The sequence below is a fragment of the Urocitellus parryii genome, chromosome 9 (genome assembly GCF_045843805.1).
Source record: "Urocitellus parryii isolate mUroPar1 chromosome 9, mUroPar1.hap1, whole genome shotgun sequence".
NCBI classification, from domain to species: Eukaryota; Metazoa; Chordata; class Mammalia; order Rodentia; family Sciuridae; genus Urocitellus; species Urocitellus parryii.
Genome location: NC_135539.1, coordinates 1,158,094 through 1,182,015, shown reverse-complemented (window position 1 = coordinate 1,182,015; position 23,922 = coordinate 1,158,094). Strand labels below are relative to the sequence as shown.

Here is a 23,922-nt window from a genome sequence, read left to right as displayed (position 1 = left end):
ATAGCATATTAGAATGTATGCAATACAGCTAAACAATGCTGACAGGGGAAATTATTAGGATTAAATGTGCATATTAGAAAACATAAAAGGTCTAAAATGATGAACAATTAAATACTTTTACCATAGATGCTGTGGGTAAGCAAGTATACTAAGAAGTAGTCAGGCAGTTTCTTGACCAACTATAGTATTATCATGACTCTGTTAATCCATTCTTTCACCTATTTGCCAAGAGAAACAAAAACCTACATCCACACAAGTTATCACAGGAGCTTTATTCATATTGCCTAGAACTAGAATCAGCCCAAATCCATCGACAGATGAATGCACAAATAAGAGTTCACATCCATACAACTGAACACTGAACCAAAAACAAACAAAATATTGATGTGTTACTAGTGTATAAGTTTCAGAAAAACCAGGCTGGGTTAAAAGAATCCTATTTGCTATGGTAATTCAATTTATGTGTGTTAGAAAAGGCAACCTTAGTTTTTTTCTTGTTTAGTTGGTGGTGGAGATGGAACCCAGAGCCTCACAGATGCTAGGCAAGTGCTCTATCACTGTGCTTCATCCCTAGCCCCAGCCCTTTTTATTTTATTTAGAGACATGATCTCAATTAGTCTGGCTTTGAACTTGCTTGTGATCTTCCTGCCTCAGCCTCATGAATAGCTGGTGTTACAGCTGTACACCCCCACGACTGGCCCGAAACCTGGTGTTCAGTGACACCAACCAGTGGTTTCATGGGAACAGGTGTGGGTGGAGGTTTGAGAAGGGATGCCAGGGGCTGGGCTGTAGCTCAGTTGGTAGAGTGCTTGCCTAGCATGCACAAGGCCCTGGGTTCCATCCCTAAAACCACAACAAGAAGGCGGGGGAAGGGTTACTGAGGGAACCTTTGGGTGTTTGAGTAATACAGTATTGTGTCTTGATTTTGGTGATGGTTTATTTGTTTATTGCTTAAAATGGATAGATTTTACTCTTTGTAAAACTATATTTCTCAATTGGTCATTTCAGTGTAAAGTAGAAGCTTTAAAAATAATTCTTTTGATTTTTTTTTTTTGGTTTTCAGTGGACACAACATCTTTGTTGGTACGTGGTGCTGAGGATCGAACCCGGGCTGCACGCATGCCAGGCGAGCGGGCTACCGCTTGAGCCACATCCCCAGCCCTAAAAATAATTCTTACAGTGTAAGTAATAATGTGGCTGGGGATGTGGCTCAAGGAGTAGCGCACTCGCCTGGCATGCGTGCGGCCCAGGTTTGATCCTCAGCACCACATACAAACAAAGATGTTGTGTCCAGATACCATTATAGTTTTTCATGATAAGAATAAAAGCTGGAGAGTATAAGACATCAATACTGGTATCACTTGGGACATCAGCGGGATTGGGATAACAGTCCTTTTTGTTTTTTATCTACACAAAGTTGAGAGTCTGTTTTAATTTGCTAAGGATTTGTTGACTTATTTTCCTGAAGGAAGTGGTATTATGCATGGTAAGTTATGTTTCTTAGAATCTTGTCTTTTTGTTAAGTTGTTTCCTTGGAAATTTAAGGCGGTTGCTTCACCTCTGACCTGTTGACAATCTGCAGATCATGTTCTCACAAATCCAGTTCTGTTTAATTAAGTCAGTGTAAAGTCTGTACAGACTCACTTAGCATTCAGACCATAAAGCCATTACCTGTTCCTGAAAGGTTTTTAACACCAGTAAAAAGAAGGGATTGATAAATGAACTTTGAAATGTAGTGCAGAATTTTATTCTTTAAATTAAAAGAAAATACTGATTTCATTTGGAGGATTCATTAAGTATATTACACAATTATACCACTGGAAACAGCAGACCTAAGTGGTCAAAACTCTTGGAACTTTGCGTCACGCCGCCCTAGTGCTCCAGCATGGCTCCTTTTCTTCCACTCCCCCAGGTGTTCTCATCCACTCTCACACCCTTCCCTCCACCCCATCTCCTCAGTCCCCTCCCGCCCTCTTCTTCCTCTCCTCCCCCTTTCTCCCTTCCACAGTTTATATCTGATTTCTTTCAGTTCAACACAGACCTCATTGGTAGAGATTCTTCTCATCCCAGCCTCTGAGATCTTTTAATTTGGATCCTCAGGCCTGGTGGGCCTTACATACTCAGTGTTCACAAAGAGCTCTAGGTTTGCAGACATCTTTGTCCAACATCACGTAACGGCCATCCCTCTCCCCTGTGGAAATGTACCCGCCTCCAGGCACATAGCAGGCGTCCCAGGAGGGATGTTTTGAAGCTGGGTGTGATGGTGAGCTCCGTTTTGCGGAGGCGGTTGCTGATGGTGGGAAGAGCATTTGAGCCCCCAAGTCCAGATTCAGCCTGAGCTTCATACATAGCAAGACCTCGTGTCAAAAAAATATATATTGAAAATATTTGTCAATGGAAAATTATATTGGTACTTTTGAATCCTGAACTTATATCAGAAGTCTCTTCATATTTCACAGTTTTATAATTTTAATTCATATTTACCACCTAAAATGTAAACTGCTTAAAAGCCATGGAATTGATTATTGAAGTTAAATTTTTTTTTCTTGTAATTCTGGGGATCAAACCCAGGTCCTACACATGTGAGGGAAGCTCTCTCCTTCTGATCTACTCACTCAGTTATAAACTTCACTTGGTGTAGGGGGGCAATATTGCTGGGGCTTGAACCCAGGGCCTCACGTATATCAAGCAGATTTTCTACCAACCAACCTAAATATTTCTTCTTTTAAACCTTGTGTTATTCACAGAAATTCCAGCACCTACCCGGGAGTCACCTTCGAAAGCTGCTTTAAATTCAAAAGAAATAATCCCAGTGGCAGAAAATACAGCTGAGGTACTAATATAAAATGCCCTGTCAGGGACTTTCCTTCCAAATTGAGTGGGAAGTATCTGTTTTACTCTTGAAGAAACATGTGGCTCACATTTCAACTTAGATTTGTGCTATCATGAGTCTACTTATTTACTTAGTTAAAATAATTTAGTTAAATTTTACAGAAACTATAGATATTAAAATCCTTTTTTCATCTAACAAATTAAGAAAGAATTGTTTTGTCATAGCCATTGTTGAAAAGGGTTGAGGCTAATTGGTTTTCTCATACTAATACTTTCATGTAAATCAGTTCAGTGTTTGGAAACAATTTGGAAATAAGATGTGATATTTATCCAGAATGTTTGAGACCTATCCCATTCTGGATCAGTGATATTCCAGAATGTAGACATCTTAGCTGCAAAAGAGCCTCATGCTTAAACAGCCTGGATTCAGCCTCACATATTCTTGAAATATCCTGTTTGTTATTTCGATAAAAGGAGTGAAGAATGGGAAATATATATTTGAACAGCTGCAGTAGACCACTTTAAAATAGTCAGTTCCCAGCCAACTGGCTTGCTAAACTTTTTTACAAATATGCTTTTAGGATTTTGATTCCTTTGAGCACCTGCCACCTCTCCCAGAACCACCACCACTGCTCCCTGAACTGGTGGACAAAATCCAGAACACACTCCCTCCCCAGAAGCCAGAGCTCAAAGTGAAGCGTGTGCGGAGACCCATGGGCATCGCCCTGACTTGGAACATCAGCGAAGTCGACCCTAGGTGTGCTCCTGTGGAGAGCTACCACCTCTTCCTGTGCCACGGGAACTCAGCTAACAAGTTGATTTGGAAGAAAATTGGAGGAATCAAAGCTTTTCCACTCCCAATGGCCTGTACTCTGTCTCAGTTATTGACTTCTGACAAGTATTATTTTACTATCCAGTCGAAAGACATTTTTGGGCGATATGGACCATTTTCTGACATAAAATCTGTCCCTAGGTTTTCTACAAATCTTACCTAAAAGAAAAATCTTCAAAAACTTTATGTTGTATAGTACATATTTTCCCCCATATTTGAGTTGGTTTACAATGTTACCCTTAACACTATTTGCCATTTTAAATGGCCATTTCAGATTGTGAACCCTTTTGTATGGGGACAGTTCTCATGTATTTGTAAGTGGCTTATAGCTTCACTAATTTTTTTATTTGCATTCAGTGTGTTCTTTGTATGTGTTCTCAAACATACACTATGGTGGACCTATTTTGCTAAGGTGTGTTAGGAACAAGTCCTTTGGAGAGTGGAGCTCTATAGCACAAGTGACCACCATTTCCACTGTTGACCACTAAGTCTGATGATTTGCTTGGGTCATTTTAGGTACAGAAAAAATTGGCCCTTTATTGAGGCCAGATCATCCTTGGGGCATATCCCCGCTAAAGTTTCATAAAAAATAAATGTCTTTCCATTCTGTTTAAATTCTAAGGGCTATAAATTTGCCCCTTCTATTTTATTTTATTTTATTGACTATGTTAGTCATTTGGAGAAATAGCCTGGAGGTTTTCCCTAAGTGTATTTGTATACTTATATACATAAAATGTGTTAAACATTGTGTGCTGTGTACACAAAATCTTACAACATCTCTTATAAAAAAAATATTGTCTACACTGGTTCAGTTGTGGAGTTGTCCACTGCAGACTAAGGCTTTAATTTGCTGATTCCCAAAATGCTGCCCTTACTACTCAGAGGACATAACACTAAAGCCCTAATGGCTAGGTCTCCTTGTGCTTGTCCCCAAGCACCCCTGAGATGGAGCGAGAGAACAGACTTGAGACGTGGAATTCAGGCTCAAGGGAGACCGACTTTGTGGACAGCTAATAACCGGGATGTTGGGAAAACAGGAAAATAAAAGATTGTCTGAAAGAGAGGCATTCTTTCCTGGCAAATAATCAAAAGTTCCAAAAGTATATAACTGAACAGGGCAGGAGGCTGAGGCAGGAGAATCACAGGTTTCAGGCCAGCCTGGAGAACTTAGCAAGGCCCCATCTCAAAAATGGAGGGCCTGTGGGTTCCATTGCTAGGACTTTGTATGGGAAACCTGAGCAGGTTATGGTTTCCTTGGCATTTTGTGGATGACTGCACATCTTCAGTGATATCTTGTTATTTTTTTCAGTTGCCTGTGTCTTAACAAAACATTACAGTAAAAAGAGCCATATTCTGAAGTGGATCTCCCTGGACGAGCTGCTCCCTGAGAGGTCCGTATAGAACTCGGCAGCAAAGGAGGTCCTGCAGCACAGAAAGAGGAGCTCGCCCCAAGTGAATTTGTCACCCTCAGGTAGACTAGATGCTCGCTGGTAAGCGAAGCCCAAAGACTTGACGCCCTATCAAGCTTCTGGCGCCCTTCGCCAACGTGAAACTGCATGCCCCTGCAGCAGGCCATCTGGAAAGTGAGGTGTGCAGGCTCCAGCAGAGAGCGTCAGGCAGGCTTCAGGACCAGCAGGGAGGCTGATGTGGAAGCAGACATCTGAATGTGAGTGGCTCAGACAGCGTTGGTATTTCTTGCCTTTTGCAGAGGCAGGGACAAAACTCTCAGCTGTCAGTGGCACCAGAAGGTAGCCAGCCCCAGGGCAAGGAAGTCCTGCCAGCCAGCACAGTCACCCCACAAGGTGCCACCTGGGCTTGCAGATTAGTGGGAAGCTCTTTCCTCCATCAAGTTACAGGAGGAAACATAAGCCAGCATCAAACACGACTCACCTGGCTCGGGGAATGGCTCAGGGAATCCCCGGGAGTCCCAGAGATCTGGGCTTGGGAACCAGGCAGGCATAATTCACAAGGACCTTGGCATTCTGCCTCACAATGAAGCAATACTTTAATAATGCATTTTAGTACATTTAATAAAATAATGCTTTTAACAAATAATGCTTTTAATAAAATACTTTTAATAGATTTTAAAGATGGGGAAGTAGGCCCAAGGAGCTTATAAGACTTTCCCAAGGTCACCAAGTTCCAAAGAGTAAGTGGGGCTGGAATTCAAATCTAGTTCTTGGTTCTGGGGTACATGTGCTTCCTGTGGGGACTAGGTGGACCCAGCAGAGCGCACACTGTCTCCGCTGCCTTGGGTCTGCGTGGAAAGCCCTGGTTCACAAGGTGAACTAGGGAAGCAAACCTGTCATTTGTCCTCAGTGAAAGGTGGGTGAGTGAAACATCTTTTGCTGCCTGCAGCTCCTAGAGCAGACTGTAGCCACTCGAGGAATAGGCATAGCGGGGGCAGCTCCGTGCTCGGCCATGTGTCTGATTGGAGTGGTGTCAGGCACAGACTGAGCCGCTCTCCAGACGAGCTCTTTGCGGCTCCCTCAGGTGTACCTGGCAGGTGAGGCGCGGAGGAGGGAGCACAGCCATGGGAGAAATGAGAAGCATTTTATTACTCACAGGTCCACAAGAGAAGAGGGTGACCACAAGGGCCAGTGAGAGATCCAGACTGCCAGTGCTTGGGAGTCAGAGCAAAGGACCTTTGGGCCTCACGTATTTAACGGGGTCCAGTACATTTACCTAAGTAGGTCCCCTTGAGGGCCTCTGATGTGTGGCTCGTTTGCTTTCTTGCTCCCCGGTCACTGGTGGAGCACCCTATAGACTCTGCATTTCACACTAGCCCCACAGTCACCCCTCTTGTCTTGTAGACCTATAAGTAATAAAGTGCTTCTCATTTCTCCTGTGGCTGTGCTGCACCTGTGCCTCACCTGTGGGGACTAGATGGACACCACAGAGTGTCCCTCTGCCCAGTCAGGGCTCACCCAGAGACCAAGTCTCATGGTAAGAATCCAAGCAGGTCAGACAAGAGCCGTAGGATGCCTGGGAGAGGGACCCTTGGTCACGGTTTGGACACTGCCAGTCAGCTCTTGGTGGCTATGACAGAATGCCTTAAAACTTTGAGACACAGTCAGTCTTCCCTTTTTTATAGTTTTGAGGGTTTTTGTCCATGGTCCTTCTCCACTGTTTTGGGCCTATGACAAGACGTCATGATGGTGGAAGCACATGGCAGAGGACACTGCTCACCGCATGGGCCCGCTGTCCCCTTCCTGTCACTATCAGTGACCTCACTTCCTTCATTAGGGCACATCTCCTAAAGGTTCCACCACTTCCCAGTAGCGCATGGTTTGGGGACCAGGCCTTCAGGGACGGGACATTCCAGATCTAAACCAGTCCAGACATTTAGGCACCAGGCTGTCTCTAGGAGGAAGCCATTTCCTGTGAACGGCACAGCAAAAATCTACAGGTACCTCTGTGGGCCGCTGAGGCCAGGGCTGGGGTTTAGCCACTGTCCCTTGGGGGAGACCTCAAGACCGAATTAGAGGAAAATTGCAACAGTGAGATAATATGAAATACCACGGACAAGCAAGTCCTTATGGGTAAGTGATGAAAACCAGTCATGACAATGAAAGCAAGCATAGAAAACAGCGACTAAGGGTTAGAAGTACCTTGTTTCCTAACTGCTAATTCACTGTGACAAGGTGGTCACCAGATGTGTCACTCAGATATCCATGGAAATAAAAAATATCCTTCAAAACTATGTAAACAAATTCCCAGTAGAAAAGTATAAACAAGGCACTTACAAATCAAAAATTTCTTTTTACCACCAACTCTCTCTCCTTGCAGAGGAGGTAATCACTGTTAGCGGGTTAATGTATTTCCTTCAAGACTCTTACAATGCATGTGTCTATAGGGTCCTGACAAATGGCCCTCAGAGCTCCACCACCCCATTCTACTAACAGCATGGAGTACACCCTCCCCAACACTGGTCTTTAATTGTAAGGTGATCCAGAAATTCTGGATCTTCTCAAGACTTGTGTTTGTTTTTTTTTTTTAATTTTAATTGCATAATAATTGTACATATATGGGATTCAGCATAATTTGACGCATGCATATAATGTGCAATAATCAAATCAGGATAATTAACAATTTATACATTTCTTTGTGATGGGAACCTTGGCAATCCTCCCTTCTATTTCTTTATAAAAATGTATAGTAGGTTGTGAAGAATCGTCATCCTACTGGCTACAGAGTATTCTGGTGTTCTGTCCAAGCCCTCTCCTCCCTGTTCCCTTCCTCAACTCTAGTAACTACTATTCTACTTTGCACTTCTGTGACGTCAACTTTTTTGGCTTGCACATAGGAGTGACCAAATGGGATATTAATCCCCTGAAGTAATGTCCTGCTGTTGATAAATTGGGACTCACGGGTTCGGGGGGGCTGGGGTGTCAGTTTGGGTTGGGAGAGCTGGTTTCCAGTTTTCCTAGTATCATTTAATATGTATCCATAAGAAGGTGGCTTTACCTTTCTTTTTAGTACAGGGGATCTAAGCAGGGACAATTTACCACTGAGCCACATCCCCGGCCCTTTTTATATTTTAGTTTGAGACAAGGTCTTGCTGACTTACTGGTACTGGTGGCTTTACCTTTCTGAATGCGTCTCCTCAACTAAGATGAGAGAATTTATTTAGTCAGATCTCTAAAGTCAGTAAGCCATTTCTCAAGAAAAGGAGGACAGTAAAACACCATCCCCATCTCTGTTTTCAAGAACCGAGCCAACTTAAGGGGATGGGGAAAGCAAGCCTGGTGCAATTTTCCAGATAAATATTATCTTGAAAGACACTGGCTTGGGGCTGGGAATGTGGCTCCAGCGGTAGCGCGCTCGCCTGGCATGCGTGCGGCCCGGGTTCGATCCTCAGCACCACATACCAACAAAGATGTTGTGTCCCCGAGAAAAAATAAATATTAAAAATTAAAAAAAAAAAAAGAAAAGAAAGACACTGGCTCGCTCACGTGTGCTGGGAATGAGGGCAAATTGGTGCTGTCTGCAGAAAGCTGCTGTCTTGCACGCATAGCAGGACTGCTGCTCACACAGGGAACAAAGCAAATTGATGCCATCACTGCTTCTGTGGCCTAGCTTATAAAGCCCTACCCTGTGGTCACTGTGTGGAGTTGAGGACACAGTGCACAGGATGAGTGACACTTGTCCAGCTGCCCACCACTGAACAGAGTGCCATCCGGGATGGAAGCACTGTTTCTGGCATTCACCGTGACAGCAAAGGTGCTGTTGGTCTGTCCTGTCACCACTGGACTTTCTGCAGTGGCATCGCGAGGCATGCTGGTGCTGTCCGGACCTTCCCATATTTTTCAATAAATCCTAACTCACATGCTGTCTCCAGGGGTTTTCTTTGACTTCTCAACAAACTAGCCCACTGTCCAAGCACAACTGGATTGTGGACACAACTTTCAACCCTCAAAAATTACAAAACATAAAAATTACATCAGAATTGGAGGAGTCAGAACGTGATTTGGAAACTGAGGTTCTTAGGGTCTGCTTCACATTTCATTTATTTCAGTCCAATAGGATGGATCCTGAGTGTCTGTTTATGGAGGTGGCTGGAGTGTGCAGCACGGAGACTGGAGCCACAGTATTCGTATTTTTTGTATTTATTACCCTTTTTGTTTTTTGTTTTTTTTTTAAAGAGAGTGAGAGAGAGATAGAGAGAATTTTTAATATTTATTTTTTAGTTCTCGGCGGACACAACATCTTTGTTGGTATGTGGTGCTGAGGATCGAACCCGGGCCGCACGCATGCCAGGCGAGCGCGCTACCGCTGAGCCACATCTCCAGCCCTTAAATAAGCCTTTTTGATGGCTCATTTTTCTCTTTGCCTTCCTTCTGCTGGAATTCTGCTTATCTGAGCGATTTGGTTGTTTCTCTGTTCTTCTAGTGACTTTCCTCAAATGTCAACATATATTACATAAAACTTTTCATTATGGAAATTTCCAAACACATACAAAAGCGGAAGGATTGATAAAATAAAATCCCATGTTTTCTGTCAAAAATCAAATCTAGCCTCAGGTAAGAAGAGAACCTATTAAAAAGTACTCAGTGTGACAGGGAGAGGCCACACCACAAGGTCTGCGAGGCGCTCGGATAAAGGGCTGGAAGGGCTTTCTCTAACAGGGAGAAGAGAAGTCTAGAGATAACTGGCCTGCGGCGTGGGCGGTTCAGCACTTGGAAAAAAAAGGTTTCCACTCAGGCTATGGGGAGGGACCCCATAGTCCACTGCTTGGTTAAAGACCCAATTCTCACTGAAATTCAAGGGTCGGCCAATGTTCAGAGGCCTGTCAGCAGGCGGTTTGTCTGGACTGGCCAGTGGACAGACTTATCATTTGTGGGATGGAAATCTGGGTAATTGGAGGGTCTGCGTCTGGCCTTGTCACAGGTCACCAAATTGATCTCAGTCTCCCCTAAGTGCAGCCAGCCACTTCCTGAGCACTAGGATGGAGGGAGGGGTTCTTAATCATCACTGTTCTCCAGAGTCTCAGGGCCCAGTGTGAAATCCAGGAGAAAGTTGTCAGGAAAAGCCATATCAAAAGAGCGTTTCCAGAAAGTTGTAAGAGACTTGAGGTATGGGAGGGGTGGGTGGCAGGAACCATTATGGACATCAGAGTTGCCAACTCAGCCCAATCTAGATTACAACCTCTTAAAACACCAAGAGTTTGTGGCAGAGCCTGGGGGGGGGGGGAGGAAGGTGGCAGGAGCCTGGTGTCAGGAAGCCAGAGGAGGGCACTGTCCTTGGCCACTTCCTGGTGCTACAAGATGCAGACCCCTTCTGGGAGTGGCTGAAGGACACTGGTGCCAACGCCTGCGGGTGCTCTGGGAGTGGTGTGGTCTCTGTGATGTCTTCTGAGGCCCTCAGTCCCCGCCCTGTGTCGTCCCCTCCCAGGCCTCTAACCTCTAGAAGGTCGCTGTGGTCCTGCTCCCCTCTGCTGTGCTCTGGGGTCCTCACCATTTCAGCTTCTGGGGACTGACCCTCTTGGATGCATCTTCCTCCTCCTTCCCCTGCCACTTCCTTGGGGACAGTTGCCAGCTTTCCTTCATGGATAACTGGCCCCTTCCCTCACCCACCTCCACTTCTGGTCTGCGTGATGCCATGTGGTTCCTTTGGGGCAGAACAGACACTTCCTTGTAAAGTTTTTAGCAATATTGTCTGTGGCCTTCGTGGCATTAAAAGAGCATCTCCTAATGGAATCGAGGCCATTAAAGGGTCAGGACTTGGGCACCTTGGAGCTGCAGCCTGGGAATGTGGGTCTTTGCACTGGCCAGGGGAATGTGACCTTTTGAACCCAGCCAAGTCTGCAAGGCCATGACCTTATGGTGAACAGAGCAGCTGCAATTTCTAAGACCAAAATAAAACTTCTGAGCTTGAGTTAATGAACACCAGGTAAAGCTCAATGTTGACAGCACCCCTCACCTTTAACAAATCCCAGCTCATCTCACCCTGCATGAACCTCAACTCAAAGTGGATCAAAGACTTAGGCATTAGACCAGAGAGACCCTGCGCCTAATAGAAGAAAAAGTAGGCCCAAATCTTCACCATGTCGGCTTAGGACCTGACTTCCCAACAAGACTCCTGAAGCACAAGAACTAAAATCAAGAATCAATAAATGGGATGGATTCAAACTAAAAACTTCTTCTCAGCAAAGGAAACAACAGAGAGGTTCTACAGAATGGGAGAAAGTCTTTGCCAAATGCACCTCAGATAGAACACTGATCTCCAGGATATATGAAGAACTCAAAAAACTTAACACACACTCACACACACACACACAAAAAAAAAAAACACCCAAAAAAACAAATAATAAATGGGCTAAAGAACTGAACAGACACTTCACAGAAGAAACAAAATTGATCAACAAACATGAAAAATGTTCATCATCTTTAGCAATTAGAGAAATGCAAATCAAAACAGATACTCTAAGATTTCATCTCACTCCAGTCAGAATGGCAATTATCAAGAATACAAGCAACAATAAGTGTTGGCAAGGATGTCGGGGAAAAGGTACATTTAATACATTGCTGGTGGGACTGCAAATTGGTGCAGCCACTCTGAAAAGCAGTGTGGAAATTCTTCAGAAAAATTAGAATGGAAACACCATTTGACCCAGCTCTCCCACTCCTCAAAGGATTTAAAATAAACATACCACAGTGACATAGTCACATCAATGTTTGTAGCAGCTCAATTCACAGTAGTTAAACTATGGAACCCACTTAGATGCCCTTCAACAGAAGAATGGATAAAGAAAATGTGGTACATATACACAATCGAATATTACTCAGCCTTAAAGAAGAGTGAAATTATGGCATTTGCAGGTAAATGCATGGAACTAGGAAATATGCTAAGTGAAATGAACCAGTCCCAAAAAACTAAAGGCCAAATGTTTATAAGTGGATGCTGAACCATAATGAAGTGGAGTCGTGAAGAATGAAGGAACTTTGGATTGTGCAGAGGGGAGGGTGGGGCTGTGGAGATGGGAAGGACAGTAGAATGGACAGACATTATTATGCTATATCCATGTATGATCACACTACTGGTGTGACTCCACTTGTGTACACAGTGTCAAAATGCATTCTATTGTCATGTAGAATTCATTCGAACAAAATTTTTTAAAAAAAATTCCAACACATGACCTCTTCAGAAATCCTATTCTGAACATCAGAGTAGCTGTTGACCTTTAAAGCAATTGAGCTTAATAATAAACCCATATAAATACAGTAAAAAAAATCCAGCTCATGCCAACCTCCTTTCATCTAAACTTGAGATAACTTCCCAAGCCCCCACTAGCTACACAATTATTGTGCTGCAGACCTGTGACATATAGTTTTATTCATAATATTTTAATATTGACATTTTTCCAACATTGTCCAAAGTTTTTCAATACTTCTGTCATCTTTCCAAACAAGAAAAGGATAGCATGCCTCGACTTCAATTTCCTTACCCTAGATACATGGCCATATAGAGTTTTAGACCCACTTTCAAAAAACAAACAAAAACAGATAATCATGACTGTTTCCGGTGGGCATCTTGTGTGATTTCCTGGCATTTTACCCAGTGTCTGTCCTCACCATTTTTCCTTCTATTCCTCACTTTTCTCCTTTTGATTAGGGGAGACCAGTATTTTATTCTCCCATAAGCCGTGTGTCTCAAACACCTTCACCACCCTGCTCTGGGTTGTGCTCAGCTGGGTATAACGTGGCATATGGTCAATATTCCCACTAGAATTCTGCAGACAGCATTTGTCGTCTGGCCTCAATTTATTAAAAAGAAATGTGTTGGGAGTTTTTTTTCACATAAGTAATCTAGTTATCTAAGCTATATAATTATTTCAATGTCATCTCTTTAGTTAATCAGGGTGATGTAGTAAAAACCATGTAGCACCAATGACAAAGTAGTTTTGCCAAAATGTTCCATCTGGCTGGGTGTGGGGTTGCATGCCACGATTCCAGCCACTCGGGAGATGGGAGCTGGAGGATCACAAGGCCGAAGCCAGCAACTTTTATTTATTTATTTATTTATTTATTTATTTATTGATTGATTGATTGATTGAATGATTCTCCTTAATGCTTTAAAACATCAGGAGAAATATATTGTATTTGATTGAGGACTATAGTATTGAATAATTAGGGAACCCCTGTAGATTCAATATGAAAAACCATCTGTCAGATCAAGATGACATGAGAACTATTTTTGGTTTTCTGTGTTGAGCTTTTTGAGGTGGTGAGATTCCTCATTGAGTCTTCCTGGTTTGGTCTCATCAGGATCTGGCACCTTCAGAGGATGCTTCCCTCTGAGTTTCCGTGGGTGTGGAGGTGGTGGTCACACTAGCACATGTTGGGAAAGTCCTCGACTGTGCTCAGATACCTACTGGATTTCTGGTGGGTCCCAGGAGCTCATCCCTGATTGTTTGTGACCTTGCAGCCAGGTCTCTCCCGGTGAGGTGTGCAGCCTCTTGTGCCTTTCTGAAGGGAAGTTCCATGTACCCCGAGATGTCAAGTCTGGCCTGGTCCCCGTGTGCAGGGAGTCGTCCTCAGCAACTTAGTGAGAAAGTCTCTGTCTCAAAATATAAGAAATATAAATAAAAAGGACAGGGGCTATAGCTCAGGGGTTAAGTTCTGTCCTCAGTACCCCTCACCCCTGATTACACCTGATCCTGGCTCCTGGCAGGCCTTTAGATGTAACTACAGGGGGCTGGGAGGGTTCAAGTGGTAGCAAGCTCTCCCGGCATGCGCGGGCCACTGGGTTCCATCCTCAGCACCACATACAAATAAAACAAAGATGTCGCGTCCACCGAAAACCAAAAAATAAATATTAAAAAACTCTCTCTCTCTCTCTCTCTCTCTCTCTCTCTCTCTCTCTCTCTCTCTCTTTCTCTCTCTCTTAAAAAAATAGATGTAACGACAGGTGTACAGGTGACATGGGGGCTAGAGGGGCACTCTACACGACAGCTCAGGGACTCAGTCAAATCCAGAGTGTGTGAAATTCTATATAATAAATCACTCAGTTTCTCAACAAATAAAAAGGGAAGGGACTTTTGTAAACATTTTTAAACACCATAAGAGACTTATATACTAAAAGCATAAAGCAAAAAGGATTTTGTTTAGATCTTGATTCCAACAACCTGGTAAGACTTGTGTGAGACAGTTGGGGAGATCTGAACATTGAATAGGTATTTGTTTTGTGTTTAAGGATCATAGATTTTAAGAAATCATTATCGATCTTTTTAGGTATGTGCTACAGTTTGCATCTGGAATGTTCCCCAAAGGCTCATATATTAAAGGCTTAGCCCCAAACTTGGTGCTATTGAGAGACAGTGGAAACTCTTAGGAGATGGGGTCTAGTGGGACGTCTTAGGTGATGGGAAGCATGTCCTTGAAGGGAATTGTGGGACCCCGATCTCTCCCTCTCCCAGTTTGTTTCCCAGCCACCGTGAGGTGAGTGGCTTTTGATGCCATGTACCCTTGCCATGATACACTCCTCTCTACAGGCTAAAAAGCAACAGGGCCAATCAAACTTGGCCTGAAAACTCCAAAAGTATAAGCCAAAATGAAACTTTCTTCCTTTTAAGTTGATTATCTGTGGTATTTTGTTATAGTAACAGAAAACTAACTAGCATAGTATAATGGTATTTTGGATATGTTTGTTAAAACTTACATATATATCTCATCCCTTAGGATAAGAGGAGATGACTGTACTGTAGATGACTGTACTATTAATGGATAAAATATCATATCTAAAAATTATTTTAAAATACACTGTGGGATGAAAAGAGAATCAGTAAGAGAGGCATGTTGAAATCACCTGTATCATTGTACTGTGGTCTATTTGAGTCCTTTTGTTGAGGAGGGTCTGTCTTATATGATTAGGTACACCGACATTTGGGGCATAAACATTTACATTTGTTATGTCTTTTGTTGGATCATTCCCTTTACTCTTATGAAGTGATCTTCTTTGCCTCTTCTGATTAACTTTGGCATGAAGTCTGCTTTGTTAGTAGAAGTCCACTCCTGGTTGTTTGTAAATACATTTTGTCCGTCTCTTTTGATTGGAGAATTGAGATCATTTGGGTTCAGTGTTACTATAGAGTGATGTTTATTAATTCCTGCCATTTTGATTTACTTGTAATGTTTAATTTGGTCCCTTTCTCATTTGTTTAGTTGCTCTTCAAATGAGATTTGTTCATCTGTGTGCTTTGGGATGGTTTTATTTCTTCTATGGATTCTACGGATTTTCTGTAGTATCAGCTTAGTAGTCTTTAATTCTTTCAGTTTCTGTTTATCTTGGAAGGTTTTATTTCTTCTTTGATTCTGAAGAAATAGCAGCAGTCTTGGTTGACGGTTATTTGAAGCCTTCCTGGATTTTAGTGTTTGTGTAGAGAATTCAGAAGTAATTCTAATTTGCTGCTCTAAATGTGACCTGACATTTTTCTCTTGAGTCTCTTAGAACCCTATTCTTGTTCTGTACATTAGACATTGAAACTGTAATAGGACTTGGAGAGGCTCTTTCCCTACCTTGTCTATTCGGGGTTCTGAATGCTTCCTACATCTGGACGTCCATCTCACTCCAAGTTTTGAAAAATTTTCTTTATTTCCTTGAAGAGACCATCCATGTCATTAGCCTACATCTCAACTCTCTTTGATTCCATTGATTCTTTTTTTTGGAGGGCGAGGGGGGTACTGGGGATTGAACTCAGGGCCACTCAACCACTGAGGCACATCCCCAGCCCTATGTTGTATTGTATTTAGAGACAGGGTCTCACTGAGTTGCTTAGCTCCTCGCTGTTGCTGAGGCTGGCTTTGAACTCGCCATCCTCCTGCCTCAACCTCCTGAACCGCTGGGATTACGGTCGTGCACCACCGCACCCGGCTCCAGTGATTCTTTTTTTTTTTAATATTTACTTTTTGGTAGTTGTACACAATAACTTTTATTTATTTTTATGTGGTGCAGAGGATTGAACCCAGGACCTTGCACATGTGAGGCGAGTGTTCTACCGCTGAACCATAACCCCAGCCCCTCCAGTGATTCTTAAACTTGGTGTCTCTGTGTTTTCACAGAATTCTTGAACCTTCTGGTCATGGTTACTTAGTTTCTTTTCTTTAATGCTGTCTGAATGTTCAGGGCCAGCCACTGTGTCTTTTAGCTCTGAGATTCTGTCTTCACCATCGTCTACTCTCTTAGAGAGACTTTGAACTGACTTTTTAAAAAACTTTCTTTTTCTAACACACACACACACACACACACACACACACACACACAGTTGCAGATGGACACAATACCTTATTTTATTATTTGTTTTTATTTTATGTGGTGCCAGGGATCAAGCCCAGTGCCTCACACATGCTAGGCGAGCGTCTACCACTGAGCCCCAGCACCCCGCCCCTCAACTGACGTTTTATTTGATGTTTTTGTGTCTTTCTTTTCCAAGATTTCTGTTTGGTTCTTATCAGTCTCTTTCTCCTCATTGAATTTCTCATTCCTATCCTGTACTGACTTCCTTAATTCATGCAGTTTTTCAGTGTTCTCTTGGAATTTATTGATCCTTTTACAGTTATTCTTTTGAATTCTTTATCTGGTGTTTTACCACTTCAGTCTCTTTGGAGCCACTGGTGGTGACTGGTGGGCTTTAGGGTGTCACGTCACCTTGTGTTATCAGGTGGTCCTGGTTCAGATAGGAGGTGTCACGGAAAAGCTCATGTGTGAGACGGTCCTGAGAGGTGTGGCCAGGCCCTGCACTGACCCACTGATGGGGTCAACTAGGGCAACGGGAGCAGGCAGCTGTGGCCCGAGGAGGCCTGCTGTGCCTCGAGGGCTTCGCTTTCTCCCTGAAGCAGAGCCTGTCCGTCTTTCTTTTGCCACGGCCTGAGCTGCTTTCCTGACTCTGTCCTTCTGCCCAGATGTTCTACCTCAACTGGAGCCAGAGCGATGGACTTGGTGGCCTATGGACTGAGACCTCTGAAGCTGTGAGCCCCAGATGAACTTTTCCTCTAAAATTGTTCTTATCAGCTCTTTTGGTCACAAAAATGAAAAAAAAAACCAGGTTTTTGTGAATTTTTCAACATATTTAAATTTTTTTTGTACCAGGGATTAAACTGGGTCACTCAGCCACTGAACCACATCCTCAGCCCGCATCACCCCTAAAACCCTGGTTTTCATTTTATTTAGAGGCCGGGTCTCACTGAGTTGCTTAGCACCTCACTTTTGCTGAGGCTGACTTTGAACTCACGATCCTCCTGCCTCAACCTCCCAAGCCTCTGGGATTACAGGCGAGCACCACCGCACCTGGCTCCGATGGGTTTTGTAGTGTAAGTTTCTTTGCTAGTTCTTGGGTGATGGTTCGTGTATTTTGATACAGTTTATATTGTGTCAGGGCTTGAGATTCCATTTTCCCTGTAGGTCTCAAAGAGGAGGATCCTTCTTGGAGATCTGGGAATTGTGCTGTACTCAGTGGAGGGTGTAGGGTGCACATGCTGTGACTGTTCTTCATTTACCAGCTCTGAATATTCTAAAGGGGTAGGGGTGTGATCCAGATTGAGATTCCTCTCGGGTGAGGTGCCCACGTCTGTCAGTCCTCTCTGGTTTTGCTGTAGGAATGGATGTCCACAAGTGGAAATGCAGGGCCTCCGTAGCCATTCCTACTTGGGATCTCGTTGGTAGTTAGTTTGGGGTGCACTGTCTCTTGACTGGGTTCAGCTCAGCAGCAGCCCCTACCCTGTGAACTTACGGTGTCACACCTCTTGAGATGCGGTACTCTCACTGTTTGAGTTGCAAAGCACAGAACACCTGGAAATACAGCCTTCCTCTAATCCACCACCTTGAACCCCCTGGGGATGTTTAAAACACCGACATGTCTTAGACCGACTTTTAAAAACACCTCTGCAGCTTCAGGCATTCATGATTCACTTCTTCCTCTTGCCATTTTTACAAAGACTCTCAGCTTTAGAAATAATCCAGGGATATATTTTGGCTATATTTTAACATTGTGATTTATGTAATAGATGTAAAGATTTGAATAAAGTCAGTTTCTTACATAATCCATTTAGGATGATGAGTAACGAAGGATTCTTGACTTCTGACCTGGCCTTAGCTAGAATTGACCACCAAAACCAACTGTTAACCTAAAGCATATTGTACCAGGGAGGGCCCTTTGATTGCCAGCAAGTGTGTTGGGGAATGTTTTATAGGAAATCCATGGCTAATTCCCAGAAAGAAAAGAAAATCTGAGCAGAGTCTCTTTGGAATGCTCCCCTCCAAAGATACCAGATAATCCGTGGGGACTTACCTACAGTCGAAATTCTCTGTTGATGGACTTTCCCTCTTGTCTGTCCTTGACTAGCGACTTGCTGTGGGATGGGATAATGTGATTCACGTTCCCGCCAGGATTGTGTGAAATGTGGGAGTGCCCTCTAGGAATGCTGGGTCCTGCTACCCAAGAGTGGGGAAGGAGGTGCCACGCAGGTAGGAGCTCTCCCACTAAGCTCATCCCCAGCCATTTTTATTCTTTCTTTCTTTTTGGGGGGAGTGAGTGGGGGTGGGTGCCAGGGATTGAACTCAGGGGCACTCAACTACTGAGCCACATCCTCAGCCCAATTTTGTATTTTATTGGAGACAGGGTCTTACTGAGTTGCTTCGCGCCTCACTGTTGCTGAGGCTGGCTTTGAAGTCATGATCCTCCTGTCTCAGCCTCCCAAGCCACGGGGATTACAGCTGTGCACCACCATGCCCAGCTTTTATTCTTTATTTTGAGACAGCATTTTCCAAATTGCCCAGGCTGGCTTCAAACTTGTGACCCTCCTTTTTCAGCCTCTGTAGTCGTTGGGACTACAGGCATGCACCACTGTGTATGACATATTCTGTCTATTAAGTGATATATCACTGCAAATACCCAGAGAAGCGTAACCCTATCCTCTGTCCTTCTCTGGGAAACTGGATATCAGTTCAGGAGCTGAGACCTTGAACTTGTGCCTTAGTAGGACCTATGCTGACTGTGTTCTTGGCTGCCACCTGGTGGTGGTGATGATGGGGCCACTCCTACACCTGATTCTGAAGGATGGAAGAGACGTCGCTTAGACAGGGACTGGAAATGGGACAGTGGAAGGGAACACTGTTCTAAAAATGTGCACGATTTCTGGCCAATCACAAGAAGCTTTCTCTGAGACCTCTCACCATTTATCTGTATCCTCTTCCACCCCTGAAAGATGTGTCCATGAGCTAGACTGTGAAGGTGCCCTGATTTGGACAAAGGGTCTTCATGGGTGTAATTAAGTTAGGGGTCTCAGGATCATCCTGGATTATCCAGATGGGCCCTAAAGCCAATGGCAGGTGCCGAAGAGACACACAGAGAAGACCCAGGAGATGGACAAGGAGTGTAAAGCGCTGACCCTAGGCCCGGACTCCCTGTTCCATGGAGGTGGGCCTCCTGGGCATGGCTGGACTCTCCACCCTGGAGGTGTCCACCCTTCCAATAAGGAAGGTGCAGAACTCCACCAGTCCTCCCAAGGGCCTTCCCTCCATGAGATGTGCCAGCACCAGGGCTTGGGCTGAGCCTGACCTGAGGCTGACAGCAGGAGGCAGTCGGAGCAGTGGCTGTCCACTCCACCCCTCCACAAGTCCAGGATTAAACTTGAAAAGAAAGAGCCCTAAAGAGCATACAGATCCATTCAGTCAGTCCTACCCTTGCCCTTATAAGACTGTTGGGGATAAGGCACCTACAATATGGACCCTTTAGGTGGTAGAGCCACATTGGGGTGAAGGGCCTCACCCACAGGGCCCCAGACATCAAAAAAACTTAGGAAAAGTCAAAAGAGATGGTGATCACAGGAATCCCAGCAGATGGGCAAAGATCTCAGCAGATAAGCTATGTGGATGGACACTGGTCAACAAGCAGAACCCTTCCATGTAGACAGTGAAACAATGACCCATATACCAGCATGGAGTATCTTTCTCGAGTCTTTGAAAGGAACAGTCTCCTATACTTTCAAAATTAGGGCTGGGGATGGTGGGAGGGATAACCATTTGTCAATGACAGTGAAATAAAATTTTGTCAAGATTGCAGTAAGTTGAATGGATAAGGCTGATATTGAGGGGTTTATCTAGAGATGCTCTGACTGATCCACTGGGGCAAAAGCAGCGATGGAAATTCTTTAACGGAGGTACGTGACGTCTTATCTGTGAAGACGGTCTTTCTACACACCAGATTTGTTTTTTCCTCTTGCACTGGCGTATGGAACCCAGGGCCTGACATATGCTAGGAAAGTACTCTACCACTGAACTACATCCCCAACCCTTTGTATTGTTTCAGACAGGGTCTTGCTAAGTTGCTGAGACTGGCCTTGAACTTGAGATTCTCCTGCCTCAGCCTCCTGAGTCGCTGGGATTACAGATTTGCACCATAGCACCCAGCTTAAAACTGTTCATAACTCCCCACGGTTTCTGTGGATCAGGCTCCAGGGAGTATCATCAGTGCATGGTTTAATCACTTTTTCACTGCTGTGACCAGAAGACCTGACAACAACAATTTTAGAGGTAGAAAAGTTTACTAGGGGCCCAAGGTTTCAGTCCAGAGATGGCTGACTCCACTGCCTGAGCCCCAGGTGAGGCAGAAGAACCCCAGGTGAGGCAGAAGAGCCCCAGGTGAGGCAGAAGAGCCCCAGGTGAGGCAGAAGAACCCCAGGTGAGGGAAAACAGCTCAGAACCTGGCACTGGGGAGCAAAGAGAGAGCTCCTCACCAGGAACAAAATATACATCCAAAGCCACCCCAGTGACCCTCCTCCCCCAGCCACACCCTGCCTGCCTGCAATGACCACCCAGTTAATCCCCAACAGGGCATCAAGGCACTGATTAGGTTGAGTCTGTCACGACCCAAAGACTGCACCTCTCAACTCATGTCTCCCACACATCAGCTTTTGGGGGACACCTCATACATGAACCATAACGATGCAAATGGCCAAGCTGGGAAGGACCCAAGCAAATGGACTGTGGTGTGTGGTGCAGAGTTTTAATTCCCCTACAAGAAAGCATGGGGCTTGAGCGTGAAGGAGCAGTTCCTAAGTGAGTGATCCGTGGGGCTGGGTGAGTGATGGCAAGGGGACGTTCTGTAATAGTAGCAAATGATCAAGTCCAGCCTAGTCTACCATCAGCAGGGAGACAGGCACATTTTTCTGGCCAAACTAAATTGAGAATTTAATTGAAAACAGAAATATATATAATTGAAAAAGAAATGTACACATCTCAAGTCAAGATCAGGGAACAATGAAGCCAGACTTAAAGACAGGTAGTTAGTGTAGTTAGGTAAATCCGGTCTAATATCGAGTAAGATAAAGAAAATGGAGACCATTACGGAGAATGGAGCCCAGGAAACCAGAAGAGCACCAGGGGAAATTGAAATGTTGATGTCCCCGAGGCCCGAAGCCCATCCTAAGAAACTGTTAATGAAGCAGCTCCCCGTAAACAGGGAGGTGCTAATCAAACCACCCCAGGTCCTTCCTGCCCAGACTACTCCTCCAGTCCCCTCTGTGTCCCACCTTCTGGCCTCCCCACCTGCCTTCTCTCACTGCAGGACAGAGGGAAACCCAGGACCTCAGACACAAAAAAGGGAAGACCTCTCCTTTATCCTTCTGGGTCCCCTTCTGCTCTGGGAGGAATCTTTTCTGCTATCCTTTTTTCTAAGTATTTGTTTTTAGGTGTAGACGGACACAACACAATGCCTTTATTTTCATGTGGTGCTGAGGATTGAACCTGGGTCCCACCGGTGCCAGGTGAGCACTCTACCGCTGGGCCACAATCCCAGCCCTCTGCTATCCCTTAATAAAGCTTCCACTCTCCACCTCCACTCGCCTGGACGTGCTTCTCTGGTGTTATACTTCAGCGCTACAGCAAGACCCAAATGTGGAGGGGGTTGGCGCATGTAACTGAACTCCACGTTACCAAATTTTATCCAGTCCTGAACCAACAATCTGTGGCCACCAGGTGGCAGTGGTGCCTCTGGTAATTTCTGCAGTTGACTTAAACATGCTCTTGTCCTTTTCAATGTTGGAAGAAGAGATTTGCACAAAACTGCTAAATAAGATACTGTGCAAATGTGCCAAGTATTTTAGCTACTATCAGAACATAATGTGACCTTCCTTCCCAGGCTTCCATGTGGGTCTCCGCTGCCTTGGGCTCTTGAGTCACACGTCTTCACTAGAATTGCCTTGCAGGTCAGACTTGAAGTCCCAAGCTCTTCCCTGCTGATCCCAGAGCCTGGGTTCTACTTGAAATGAAAGTCCTTGATAGTGGATCTTATCAACAGGCACACTGTTCCCTTCTTCAGGCACCCATTCATCAAGTCCCCAGATTGGAATCGAATGACAGATTAAAACCAATAAAACCAATTTGTTTAAGGTGAACATCCATCACAAGTGGGAAAACCTCAAATCTCACCAAGAGCGTAGAAGCCATCAGCTTCGGTTGTCCTGGACGAACCTGGGAAGTTTCCTCGGGATGGGTTTACCTCCCCCAAATACTCAGCACCCAGCACTTTGCCCTCCCCTCTCCTCACAGGATGAAAGTCTCCAGAAGGTGGCGGCAAGATGCAGACTTAGATTAAGAGAAAGAATCTTCAGAGTTGTCAGATGGCCAGGAAAGGGATTCACAGGAAGGACAGAGTGACCCACAGAACCTCTGCTAGATCAGGGTCAGGATGGGACAGGGGCACCAAAGGCAGCCACCAAAGGCGGCCCAGGAGGAGCCAGACAGGATGCAGCTGCTGAGGGTCTAACTGCAGCGGAGTCGGCCCCTGAGGTCCCTCTAGTCCCTGGGAGCCTGGCTCCAGTCACTGCCAGACTTTGCCCTAGGGGATGGCTCCCAGGGAGGGAGGTGCATTCTCCAAAGGGAAGGTGGCCTGGTGGCTAGTGGCCGAAGGTGACCTACCCAGGAAACCAGCGTGACCTTTGGAAATCCCTGAACTGTGAGGTGGCGTTCTCAGCTGGACGAGGTCCTTTCCCACCTCCTCTGAAGACCACTGGGCTCATCATTCAGGGAGAGGAGCAGTCCGGGCCACCCCTCATTGGGGGACTGGCCTCGATTGCACACTTGGTGGCCCACCAAGGTTCCCAGTCGCCACTGGCAGATCCCCTCCTCCGGCACCTGGGGGACTTGTTCAGGTGGCCGGTTCCAGGGCCCAGCTCTGGAGGATTCATGCAGCATGGGTGACCCTGGAACCTCGTCCCCGACACGTCCCAGGGGATTCCAGTGTCCAGGCCCGCGCTGTAACAGCGTGTCCCCGGCCACCGAACCACAAAGACCCAGGCACAAGGAGAGGGAGCAGGAGAAAGCGCGTCCTGCCCGCCGGTCACCCGCTGCCCCAGGGGGTCACCCGCGGCACCGGCCTCCTGCAGGAAGGAGGTGGCGCTGGGCTGGGAGCCCAGGATGGCGGCTCTGGCCTCCAGCGCGGGCTCCAGACCCTTCCGACTCCCCGCAGCCGCCTGGCTCCCCGTTAACCCCCAGGAGACCCCGCCAGCGCCCCACGTGCCCGGGGCACCACCCACCACCGCACCTGCCCGTCCCCTCGCCTCCCCCTGCCATCGCCTCCCGGGGGAAGACTAGCTGCCACTTCCTCCAGGAAGCCCACTGGTGGTGGCTTGAGCGCTTTCCTGAACTTGTCGTTTTAGAAAACCCTAGTGTCTGTCTGTCTGTCTGTCTCTGTGTCTCTGTCTCTCTCTGTCCCCCCACCCCTCTCTCTCTCTCTCTCTCTCTCTCTCTCTCACACACACACA

The 23,922-nt window shown here is 45.5% G+C and overlaps 2 protein-coding genes across 5 annotated transcripts in view; one reads left to right on the top strand and one right to left on the bottom strand.

The window, feature by feature from the left end:
• The window catches only part of Atf7ip2 (activating transcription factor 7 interacting protein 2), a 30,704-nt gene extending 26,877 nt beyond the window's left edge, over positions 1-3,827 (top strand). For 2 of the 3 annotated variants that reach the window (XM_026380025.2, XM_026380023.2), the window contains exons 9-10: positions 2,748-2,833; positions 3,414-3,827. In XM_026380025.2, coding sequence (XP_026235810.1) covers positions 2,748-2,833; positions 3,414-3,827 — 500 coding nt within the window. The remainder of the gene's footprint in view (positions 1-2,747; positions 2,834-3,413) is intronic. The other variant, XM_026380024.2, reaches the window with a different exon arrangement.
• Emp2 (epithelial membrane protein 2) overlaps positions 1-23,922 on the bottom strand; it is a 92,917-nt gene that overhangs the window by 37,753 nt on the left and 31,242 nt on the right. The window lies entirely within an intron of this gene.